Source organism: Orbicella faveolata, unplaced genomic scaffold (genome assembly GCF_042242905.1).
Source record: "Orbicella faveolata isolate gen_17 unplaced genomic scaffold, um_ofav_v1 contig_26, whole genome shotgun sequence".
In the NCBI taxonomy this organism is placed as follows: domain Eukaryota; kingdom Metazoa; phylum Cnidaria; class Anthozoa; order Scleractinia; family Merulinidae; genus Orbicella; species Orbicella faveolata.
This window is the reverse complement of record NW_028301554.1, coordinates 3,220,001-3,232,197: the sequence shown is the minus strand read 5'-3', so window position 1 is coordinate 3,232,197 and position 12,197 is coordinate 3,220,001. Positions and strand designations below refer to the sequence as shown.

The 12,197-nt window shown below is 41.1% G+C and overlaps 1 protein-coding gene and 1 long non-coding RNA gene across 2 annotated transcripts; one reads left to right on the top strand and one right to left on the bottom strand.

Annotated features, from left to right (window-relative positions):
- Positions 1 to 736: 736 nt before the first annotated feature.
- Positions 737 to 3,594, top strand: LOC149107668 (uncharacterized). The gene has a single exon (XM_089296119.1). It carries the CDS (start codon positions 901 to 903, stop codon positions 3,592 to 3,594), a length of 2,694 nt encoding a protein of 897 aa, XP_089152245.1. The 5' UTR covers positions 737 to 900.
- Positions 3,595 to 5,428: 1,834 nt separating this feature from the next.
- Positions 5,429 to 7,893, bottom strand: LOC149107667 (uncharacterized). Its single transcript, XR_016208889.1, has 3 exons — positions 7,777 to 7,893; positions 7,100 to 7,149; positions 5,429 to 5,645 (listed from the first exon to the last, which is right to left on the bottom strand). It is a non-coding gene; the product is annotated as an uncharacterized LOC149107667 (long non-coding RNA).
- Between the last annotated feature and the right edge of the window lie 4,304 nt (positions 7,894 to 12,197).

The window sequence follows — 12,197 nt, the reverse complement described above, 5'->3', positions numbered from 1 at the left end:
TACGCCAGTTGACTTCGAGCTGGAGAGTATGAATGGTAATGTGGCGACCAAGATGCGTGCATTCACGGCAGAACGAGTCACTGGAAGTATGAGAGTTATTGACTGGGAACAGCATGTTGGCAAATGGTCCCATCTGAAAGGAATACAGTTTCCAGATCCTGGCAAACGCCCAATTGTGGACTTGTTAATCGGAGTCGATTACGCGGACTTACACTACTCATTCAAGGATGTTCGAGGCCAGCCCGGAGAACCAGTTGCCAGGCTTACACCATTAGGATGGACTTGTACTGGAACTGTTAGTGGCCTCACAGGGGGTGACCTACAATCAAACTTCGCGCAAACGTATTTTGTACGAGAACAGTCAGACACAGATGAGATTAGCACCCTTCTTCGAAAATTCTGGGAAATCGAGAATTCTATTTCGTCACGTGAATGTCACGTTCTGAATCCTGACGAACAGTGTGCGTTAAAGAGAGTTGAAAAATCCCTTAAGTACGTTGATGGACGATATCAAGTGGCAATTCGATGGAAGGAGGAAGATCCCAAACTACCAGACAACTATGGCATGGCGCTGCGCAGATTGCGCAACACGGAAAAGCGGTTACTGAAAAGCCCAGAGATAGCAGAAGCCTACTCAAAGAATATTATTCAATATTTGGAGAAGGGCTACATTCGCAAGATCGACCCAGCTGAGGAGAAACCATCAAGGAAATGGTACCTGCCACATTTCCCCGTTGGGCGACCCGACAGACTCGAATCGTATTCGACGCTTCCGCGAAGTGTAACGGAATCTCTCTTAATGACGTCATCTACCAAGGTCCAAAATTGCAAAGAGATCTGAACGATGTTTTGCTTCGATTCAGAAGACGCCCCGTTGCACTCATTTGTGACATCGCAGAGATGTATTTGAGAATTGAAGTCGCTCCAGAGGACCGATCATGTCAACGATTCTTATGGAGATCGATGGATCAGCAGAAAGAGCCAGAAGAGTTTCAATTCAACCGAGTGGTTTTCGGAGTTAACTCGTCGCCATTTCATGCCCAGTTTGTCTCTCAATTTCATGCTGAGAGGCATAAAGATGAGCTACCCTTAGCTGCCGAAACAGTGTCCAAGTCAACCTATATGGACGACAGCATGGACTCAATGTCGGACGACAGTCAAGGTATTGAGCTGTACAAGCAGCTAGAAGAGCTGTGGAACAAAGCTGGAATGCACGCTCGTAAATGGATGTCCAATTCTACCAAGGTACTAGAAAAGATACCAATCGAGGACAGAGCCTCAGAAGTCGACATAAACGAGAATCCTCCACCAACGGTGAAGACACTTGGAGTCACGTGGCTACCAGAAGAAGACGTGTTCACGTTCAAGGCAAATCCGCCTGAGGAAACCTTTCAGTTTACAAAACGGAATTTCCTGAGAAAGATTGCCACATTATTTGACCCACTTGGTTTCTTAGCACCATTTACCATTAGAGCGAAAATCATGATGCAGGAAATGTGGACCGCAGGACTTGAATGGGACGAGCTATGCCCAGGAGAGTTGATCAACAAGTCTCGAGAATGGTTCTGTGACTTGGAAGAATTGCCAGTGATCAAAGTTTCTAGATGTTTACGATTTGGCCCAGAACAAGTTGCGCTCTCAGAAACTTTGCATACATTTGTAGATGCGTCGCAAGATGCGTATGGTGCTGTTATCTATTCTAGAGTTGTCTATGAGAGTGGATCGGTGTCGACACGCTTAGTCGCAGCCAAGTCAAAAGTTGCTCCACTAACGACAACAAGTATTCCTCGTTTAGAACTGTTGGCGGCAGTCCTGGGACTAAGACTTACTGAATCTACTTCCAGAGTTTTCAGTGGTGCACTGGGTCAAGCAGTCTTTTGGTCTGACAGTATGAACGTTCTGTGGTGGCTTAGAGGAAGAAGTCGGAGATTTAAACCCTTCGTAGCAAATCGTGTGGGAGAAATTCAAAGTTTGACGAATCCAAAACAGTGGCGCTACGTTTCAACCCATGAGAATCCTGCTGACTTAATTACAAGAGGCATGAGAATATCAGACATGACCAAGGAGGAAAAGTGGTGGAATGGTCCCGATTTCCTTCAAAAAGAAGAACCATACTGGCCTGTCAATCGAGTTGAAGCAGATTTAGTTACAGAAGAAAAAGAAATCAAGAAAAAGGCTCAAGACAAACAAGACAGCTTACAAGCAAGAAACGAAGACTGGGCAATGGTTTCAGTTCACGATGATGATCAGTTGTGGCGTCTCGACCCAAAACGCTTTTCAAGTTGGTTAAGGTTGATAAGAGTTCAAGCATGGGTGCGTCGTTTCATAGACAATTGTAGAAGTTGCAAGAGAGAAACTGGAGAATTAAAGTCGAAAGAAATCGAAGAGGCTACGTTTCAGGTGATCAGGAGTGCACAAAGGAAGGCGTTTCCCGATGAGTATTTAGCGCTTCAGAGACAAAGAGAGCTTCCAAAGAGGAGCAAGTTGCTCGGATTACGACCATGGCTTGACGAGGAGGTTCAAATGAGATGTGATGGACGCCTCAAGTATGCGGAATTCCTACCACATGACGCTCGCTTTCCGATAATTTTACCCCGGAAGAACTGTGTGACGAAGTTGATTGTCAAACATTATCACGAGAAAGGGAATCATGCGGGAGGCACAAATCAAACGTTGGCGACTTTATCGACACGCTTTTGGATCATTTGTGGTCGAGAAGAAATTCGTGAATGGGAGAAGGAGTGCAACGAATGTCGAAAAAGAAAAGCTAAGGCTGCAAAGCAAGTCATGGCTCCTCTCCCACAGATCAGACTTCGATCTTCCTTGAGAGCCTTTGCACAGACTGCCGTGGATTTTGGAGGGCCATTCGTCACCGTACAGGGAAGAAGGACACGTAGACAAAAATGTTACTTGTGCTTCTTTACTTGCCTAGCGTCCAGAGCAGTCCATCTGGAAATGGCCTATGCACTTGACACCGATTCATTTTTGAATGCTTTCTACAGGATGGTCAACCGCAGAGGCCTCCCAAAAGAGATGTTATCTGACAATGGAGGAAACTTTGTTGGAGCTAACAAGGAGTTATGCGATTTGGTCAAAGAGCTGGACCAAGAGAAAATTACTAAATCAACGGCAAACCAAGGTGTAAACTGGAAGTTCAACCCTCCACTTGCACCTCACTTTGGAGGCGTTCATGAAACTATGATCAAAGCAGCAAAGCGAGCAATACAGGCTATTCTGGGTAATGCAGATATTACAGACGAAGAGTTAACGACAGCTTTTACTGGAGCGGAGGCACTTCTGAACTCAAGACCACTGACATACCAATCGGCTAATCCAGAAGATGACGTTCCACTCACACCGAACCACTTCCTTTTCGGTCAGATCGGCGGACAATTCGCACCAGAATCAGTAGACCACACCGCTTTTAACCCAAAGAAAAGGTGGAGAAGAGTCCAGGAATTAGTGAGGCATTTCTGGCATCGATGGATTCGGGAGTGGATACCTGCTCTTAACATCAGAAGGAAGTGGCTGACTACTGAGCGAGATCTTCAAGTCGGGGACGTCGTGTTAGTCATTTCACCTAATACACCGTGAGGACACTGGCCCCTTGGTCGAATCACCGAAGTTTTCCCAGGAAAAGATGGGCATGTAAGAGTGGCCAAGGTTCAAGTCGGAAGAAATGAATTGACCAGACCAATTTCAAATTTGTGTCAACTGGAACTATCATGAATTATTTCCGGAGACGCAAAGAGGAACTAACTTGAGAAGTAATTGTAGACGTGATTGCAGTGAATGATGATGACGAGAATGAACAAAGAACTTTTGGACTTTAGTAACTTTTAAAACGTTGAACTGACAGGAACACTCCCCTCGTTATCGACATTATCGTTAAATTGATATGCTATGGCATATCAATGAGGGGGAGAAATGGACACGAGGGAATTTGGCTTATTGGTTTGTGTGTTTGCGTGAGATTTTGGTTATGTCATCCTTGGTTATGTCATCCTGTATCCTTTGTCTTTTTTGTTTTTCTATTCTAGCATAGTTTCAGTTTCACGCTTCTTTGTTTAATATTTATGTAAATTTAGGTTTATTACGTTCGGGTATAAAAAGATTTTTGCTCTCTCTCTCTATTCGGTTGTTTCGGTCAATAAAATGTTTCTTGTGAACAGCAATTACTGGTCACTTTGGATTTGTTTTTGAGGAAAATTTGAACAGGGAAAACACATGGTTGTCGATCGTAATGTCATCATTTTCGAAAGGCTCCGTTTTCAAAATGTTTTCCATCCACACGATAACACAAGAAAGAGTTTTCAAATTCCTCCGGCTTGGAGAGCGTTTTCGAAAAGCTCCGCTTTCGTGACGGATTAGTGTGGACGGCTGGCCTAGCCGTAGACATAAAGCTGCGTTTTCATATTTCTCCAGCGTAGCGTCTACGGGGCCCTAAGACATTCACACAGTTTGAGGCAGAACTAATAATAGATTTAACATAATTTCCCGTGGAAGTGGCCCATGTATAGGCTGTCTGTTGTCTTCCAACAGTTTCTCTTCATAACTATACTAGCAAGCGTTATCGGTGTCTAAGACAAGCAAGATCCTGAATAATAACGCGAACACACCGTCGCAGCTTGCACTCAAATTTGCTCGCATTTTTCGATAACATAACCCCATTTCTCGCGCTAACCTTTGAACTAACATGTTACCTTTCAACAACCATTTCAAAGTTTTCCAACGCAAGCTTGCCCACTAATAGCCTGCAGTACAGGCGGATTAGCGGGCTCTATTGCGATACACGAGCGCGCGCGAAGCGCGAGGCAAGAAAAATATAAGCTTCGCCCGCGCTCGTGTATCGCAATAGAGCCCGCTAATCCGCCTGTACTGCAGGCTAGCCAACTAACTGACGACAACAATTGTTTCAGTCTATTCAATTTTTGTTTCGGACAGAGTTGGCACCTCTCTAGTGCCCCTTCCAGTGAGCAACGAGCTTCCAATGTGGACTAAAAGAGTCTTCCCGATTGTTATCCAATCGCGCAATGGTTATAATTCCATAAGAGCTTCAATCTGTAAATAGGGCGCGTAGCAATGACGACAGCGACACCGAGGACGACGCCTTGTAAAAAGTTGAGACAGTCGAACCTATTAAGCGGCCACCTATTAAACGGCCACCCCTATTAGGCAGCCAGCAATCAAAGTCCCAATGATGGTTTTTCTATTGTTTCTACCCCTATTAAGCGGCCACAGTCCATTTCTCCGAGGATGGCCGTTTAATAGGGGTTCGACTGTATATACTTAACCGAATTAAGCAATTATCCAGATCTACTAAGTACACCTATCGGTCTAAAAACCGACGGAGATTTCTGCGACGACGCCGAACATTCAAACATTTTTTTTTCTATTGCCTAAGAAAAACCCTTTCGTTGAACGTTTTCCGAAAATATTGTTTAGAAGTTTATATGGTTGTGAAATCAAGGAAAGGTCGCAATACCGGCCGATCGATCGAACAAGATGGTCGATGGAATTTATACACAAAATATGTTACTTAAAGTGGAACAGAAGAGTATAAAGACGTAAACCTGCCTTGATTTAGGGGACGTTGCGGTCATTTCTTTTGAGGGAGCGGCGATCAAGAGTCTACGTTTTCGTCTCTGTGTAAGCAATAGTTAAAACGGGTGGTAAGTAAGTAAGTAAGTAAGTAAGAAAGTAAATAAGTAAGTAAGTAAGTAAGTAAGTAACTAAGTAAGTAAGTAAGGAATTTATTTAACGTTAATAACACGGGCAGTGCAACCGCGGTCTCCAGAACAAGAATGCTTAAAAATAATTATAAACTGCTAATAAAATCTATGAAGTAAAGAGTAACTTGAAGTTGGGTTAATTAAATAAGATTTAACAAGTATACTGCACTAAAATGTGTGCAAAAAAAATACTGTTTTATTAAAGAAAACACTCTGAATGCTCTCCTAACCCCCCCACCCCCCTCCCCCCACCCTGCCCTTTTCAGCAGCATGTTAACATCTAGTATTGCTGAAGAGGACATAACAAAGAGGGGTAGTATATTTCAAGTTCTAATGGTGAATAACGAGAAAATAAATGAGACGAAAACAAGGAACAGCACAGCTCATCTTCTGCAATTGCCTAAAATCATCTAATAATAGGCCATAATTCTAACATGTCCTCTAGGCTTGAGGGAATAAAACAAAAACAATAATAATTATCCATCCTTCAGTGACCTCGATGTGATTTGTTTTATTTTATTCCCTAAACCTCGGAGCCAAGTTAGAATTTTAATATAACGAAAATGACCTATTGGCAAGGGAAGGGTCTGTCTCTCACACCCTATTTAAGGTGGCTCAAAACAGTTTTCTGTTTTTGTTTTTGTTGCTTGTTTTGTTTTGTTTTTTTTAAGACTTTTAGAACTAGGTGCGATTTTCAGACTTGCAACTGCACTGCTTTGAATGGCTGTGCTATTTTTTGAAGGTAACTCTCCACTGTACCTTTCATTGTGTTTAAGTCATAAATTTAGGTTGTACTGTTCTGTCGCATAGCAACAAACTTGACCAAAACTACTTGACTTAAAGTACACAAAGCGCAATAAGAAGCCGAGCAAACTCAATTCTGCATTTGCCGGTTCTTGATATCTCCAATGTCTCAGTCTTATCAACCAACTTTGCTCGTTCTGGGAGAACATCAATCGATCCTCAGTCTTCCTCGTTCAGACTAGACGGCACTGTTATGTCCGAGGAATCAGGACTCGTCCTTAGTTAGAATGGTATCTATACGGCATGTTATTCAGTGCAGCCAAACAATTAAGCAAATGATAGACAACTGAGAGGGCAAAGCGACAAAAACTAAGTAGGCAAAAGTAATTTTCAACAACCATATTTAGGATATTTTCCGGGATTAAGTTACATTCCAAACTCACTACAGTTAAGAAATTAAAATTGCTTGAGTAGGAAATTAACACTGATTCATACTTAAAATGTCAGATTGATTGCTTTGTACTTTTCCAACGAAGTGCTTACACATCTTTTTCTGTTATTTCATTATTATTCTTTAAGGGTAAAGCATAATGTAATACAAGTGGCAATTTTAAAAGCAATACCTCCAAACCGCCTCCGCTCTCCATAACTCCTACTGTCATTTCTTCTGAGCCTTGGATAAGAGCAAAACATGTAGACTAATAAGCAGACTATAAATTTCTCAGCAAAGAAAATAATAAATTTGACATTGTTCTTTTTACTTTTTGTAGTGCTCGTCACGTTTCCTCCGATCTATAACTAGATTAATGCCGTGACTGCCTTCCCTTTTTTTAAAGGGTAGGAAAAATTTGGATTTTGATATCACTTAGGGTGTACAGTAAGGAATACTTATCTTTTTACTCGTTAAGGGATTTTTCAGAGGAACACTTTAAAAAAAGCACGTTCAAATGGCTAATTCCCTCTTGAGACGTGCCTGCAGGGAATCATGGTAGTTGTATTCATCAAAACAAATATCCAGTCTAAGATGATGAATACAACTACCATGATTCCCTGCAGGCACATCTCATAGGGGGAACTAGCCATTTGTTGTCCGTGTTGTTTAGATCGATCAGTTATGATGTCTTAAAAACTCTCTGCCTAGATGAAAGCATCCTGTGATAGAGTTTCCTTCGTCGTTGAAGTGATTGTTGCCGTTACTAGTCAGTCGGTTTAGAATGTTATCATCATAGGGCTTAAATACAGCTTGAATCACGTTTAAGTTTTGCATGCGTCAATCAAAAATTCCAGAGTGTAAAACAACCTGATCCGATCCCAGAAGGCTCGCCAGCTTTCCCGAACACCGCTTCTTTCTTGGTTACTCTTCTGAAAATAAAATCCGATATTTATAACTAATTCAAAACATCCTAGGTCAAAACAACTAGCCTCTAGACTAGATAAAAACAATAGAAAATGAAAGAAAGAAGGGATCGGTGCTCCGTTCCCATGACCGCACGGTATCCCCTCTGACCACGGCTTTTACATGATTTTTTTTGTGTCAAAAAAATTGGATTTGTTAGCAGTGATGTTCGTATTGCTCACTGCGTTTTCTTTTCCTTTTGAATGTGTTGTGATGTACGATAAAATCAAAAAACCTGCCAACTATAACAATGCGTGAAGTAATTCTAACTTACCAATCAAATGTTGACCTTAAGAGCAGTTTCGCCTAAATATCAACTAGACTTGGAAATAGCGAAAACATCGAATTTCTTCAAACTCGCCCAGAATGAAGCCCTACGGGCACTAGTTACAAAAATATCGTTTTAAGTTCGATAAATCAAAAATTATTTTTTCCGCAATTTTTTCGTTTCGATGCCCCAAATCGGCCAAAATCCATCGAAAATGAGCGGCATATTCAGAGGCTCGTAGACTCAAAAGTAAAAATCTTCATTACAAACTGATTGCATGTCGTATTTGTACTTCCTTTTTTGTCTATTTAGAGCTAAATAGATCGTGATTTGATTAGAACTTAAATATTTGACGAATTTTCTAAATTAACGACCCAAGACAGCTTTACAAGAGGTCTACATTTAGCCTATTTTCAAATGCTAAAAAGGCGTTCTGGTACACGGCTTTTCCCAAAACGACTAGTTTGGTGTGAAAGAGCATTCTTTCTTCTTCAAATTAGTGAAATAAAATTTTTGGGTAAATAAAATCGCGAGCGCTGAGATAGCGAACTAAATGCAGCACTTCTTCCTGAAAACGTGACCTTTGACCCGAGCGTAACGAAACCGATTACTGCAAGAAAACCCGGAAGAAAAGCAAACGCTTCGTTATTTTGAAACAATTTCTAGTGATATCTCTCCGAAACCATGATTGCAAGAAACTATTTCCAGATATGAAATCTTACAGGGTCAAAAAAGGAGCTAAAGGGCGCATTTTGACACAATAACTTTGTTTGCTGAGAATTGAAGTCAATGACCGTTAACGAATTCCAGTGAAATTTGCAAACTTGAAGTATGTTAGCCGATACTTACCTGAATATTTATATTAATAGAAGAGTCGTCTTCTTGGATTAACCTTCAAAAGAAGCAGGATCCAGATTTGAAAACCTCTGAAAGAAGAAATGTTTAATGTTCCGTGACCTGCCCGCTGCTATAAATTAGCTTAAATTCATGCACATGCCGACCGCATGTTTGTCGTAAAACGAACTGAACTCCACTGACAGTTTCCATGGGCAACCCCAAAATAAACAATCCCCAAAAATGTAAAGTGAAATTGGCTGTCTTCATGAACAGTTAGAAGCTAGAGTCAAGTTCCATTACCTTTTAAAAGTGCTTGATTCTACTTTGTTCACTCAGTAGTTACTGTCACGTTCGAATACTGCGTAGTATCGGTCACGCCAAAACACTGCAGACCGTGCAGACTGCAGACAACACCGCGGTCAAACGTCGGGCATGCGCAAATTGGTACAATTTTTTGGCAGCCGCGAGCCAATTTCCCGCGCAAAAATTTAAAGGAAAACATGGGAAACAACCGGTGTCACGTAAAATTTACGAAAAAAAATTGAAAAGTTCATAGAAATCTGTAAAAGGAAAAGAAAGCAGGTAAAAGGAAAACTTAAGACTTTTCAGACACAAAGTTTATTAAGTTACCGGTATTCTGTTGATTTACCATTTTGTTTTGAGCTTTGCCAAAAAAGTTTATAAGTCTTAAAACCCGTGTCATGCTACGAGCCGACGGCGTAGTATATTTTTATTTGTTTTTATTAATCACACGATGCGTGACGCCGGAAACGGACGACAAACGATGTGTAAAAGAAGGAAAAATGGGAGAAGAAAAAGACAATTGCAGTGATTCGGCTTCGCTCAGACGAGCTGGAAAAATTTTGGTAAGGACTGAGGGATTCCATCCGGATCCTTGATTTGTCTGAAGCACAGGAACGAGATGAATCGAAACGACAAACGATGTTCATGTCCATCGTCATGGGGGCATAGCTGGCCAAAATACCGATCCCAAACCGACTGTACCTGGTCTTTGACCAGGTGGGAAAATCTTTTCTAAACTACAAACCTGGAAAAAACTGGTGCACTAAATGCAAAGTCGAGGCGGACAAAAAATTCAAGGAGCACGGAAAATACATACCACGGAAAAGAAAGACCTGCAACAAGCAGAAGGTAGAACAATTTTTAACTCTCAAGTCATTTCTGTTAGCTCTCGTTGTACCGGCTAAAACATAAACAAATATATAAATAACGAGGAAAATGTCATTTATAGGATACCGATGACCCACGAAAACAACAGTGTCATGAAAATATTTTGGCCGCATTTTAGTTGCTCCATTGCTCGCACATGCGCAGACGTTTGACCGCTGTGTTACTGCAGACACTTGTTTGGGCTTTTCATTGTGACTCCTTTTTTTAGGTCTAGTTACAAAATAGTGTTAAATATATCTGAAAGTCTGTCATTTATCCACAGGCTGCACAAGCGCAGAATTGACTTTTGATTCAATAAACAAACGCGTACAAGACTTTGTATGGGAAACTTACTCAGTCTGCACGGTCTGCAGTGTTTTGGCGTGACCGATACTACGCAGTATTCGAACGTGACAGTAACTACTGAGTGAACAAAGTAGAATCAAGCACTTTTAAAAGGTAATGGAACTTGACTCTAGCTTCTAACTGTTCATGAAGACAGCCAATTTCACTTTACATTTTTGGGGATTGTTTATTTTGGGGTTGCCCATGGAAACTGTCAGTGGAGTTCAGTTCGTTTTACGACAAACATGCGGTCGGCATGTGCATGAATTTAAGCTAATTTATAGCAGCGGGCAGGTCACGGAACATTAAACATTTCTTCTTTCAGAGGTTTTCAAATCTGGATCCTGCTTCTTTTGAAGGTTAATCCAAGAAGACGACTCTTCTATTAATATAAATATTCAGGTAAGTATCGGCTAACATACTTCAAGTTTGCAAATTTCACTGGAATTCGTTAACGGTCATTGACTTCAATTCTCAGCAAACAAAGTTATTGTGTCAAAATGCGCCCTTTAGCTCCTTTTTTGACCCTGTAAGATTTCATATCTGGAAATAGTTTCTTGCAATCATGGTTTCGGAGAGATATCACTAGAAATTGTTTCAAAATAACGAAGCGTTTGCTTTTCTTCCGGGTTTTCTTGCAGTAATCGGTTTCGTTACGCTCGGGTCAAAGGTCACGTTTTCAGGAAGAAGTGCTGCATTTAGTTCGCTATCTCAGCGCTCGCGATTTTATTTACCCAAAAATTTTATTTCACTAATTTGAAGAAGAAAGAATGCTCTTTCACACCAAACTAGTCGTTTTGGGAAAAGCCGTGTACCAGAACGCCTTTTTAGCATTTGAAAATAGGCTAAATGTAGACCTCTTGTAAAGCTGTCTTGGGTCGTTAATTTAGAAAATTCGTCAAATATTTAAGTTCTAATCAAATCACGATCTATTTAGCTCTAAATAGACAAAAAAGGAAGTACAAATACGACATGCAATCAGTTTGTAATGAAGATTTTTACTTTTGAGTCTACGAGCCTCTGAATATGCCGCTCATTTTCGATGGATTTTGGCCGATTTGGGGCATCGAAACGAAAAAATTGCGGAAAAAATAATTTTTGATTTATCGAACTTAAAACGATATTTTTGTAACTAGTGCCCGTAGGGCTTCATTCTGGGCGAGTTTGAAGAAATTCGATTTTTTCGCTATTTCCAAGTCTAGTTGATATTTAGGCGAAGCTGCTCTTAAGGCCCCGTTCACAATACGCTAGAGGAATTTGAAAACGCAGCAATCACTGGTCAATTTGGATTTGTTTTTGAGGAAAATTTGAACAGGGAAAACACATGGTTGTCGATCGTAATGTCATCATTTTCGAAAGGCTCCGTTTTCAAAATGTTTTCCATCCACACGATAACACAAGACCGAGTTTTCAAATTCCTCCGGCTTGGAGAGCGTTTTCGAAAAGCTCCGTTTTCGTGACGGATTAGTGTGGACGGTTGGCCTAGTGGTAGACATAAAGCTGCGTTTTCATATTTCTCCAGCGTAGCGTCTACGGGGCCCTAAGACATTCACACAGTTTGAGGCAGAACTAATAATAGATTTAACATAATTTCCCGTGGAAGTGGCCCATGTATAGGCTATCTGTTGTCTTCCAACAGTTTCTCTTCATCTCGTTATCGGTGTCTAAGACAAGCAAGATCCTGAATAATAACGCGAACACACCG

What these genes read in the sequence shown, in the direction of transcription:
- LOC149107668 (XM_089296119.1), top strand. Translation starts at nt 901, where the DNA reads ATGTATTTGAGAATTGAAGTCGCTCCAGAGGACCGATCATGTCAACGA.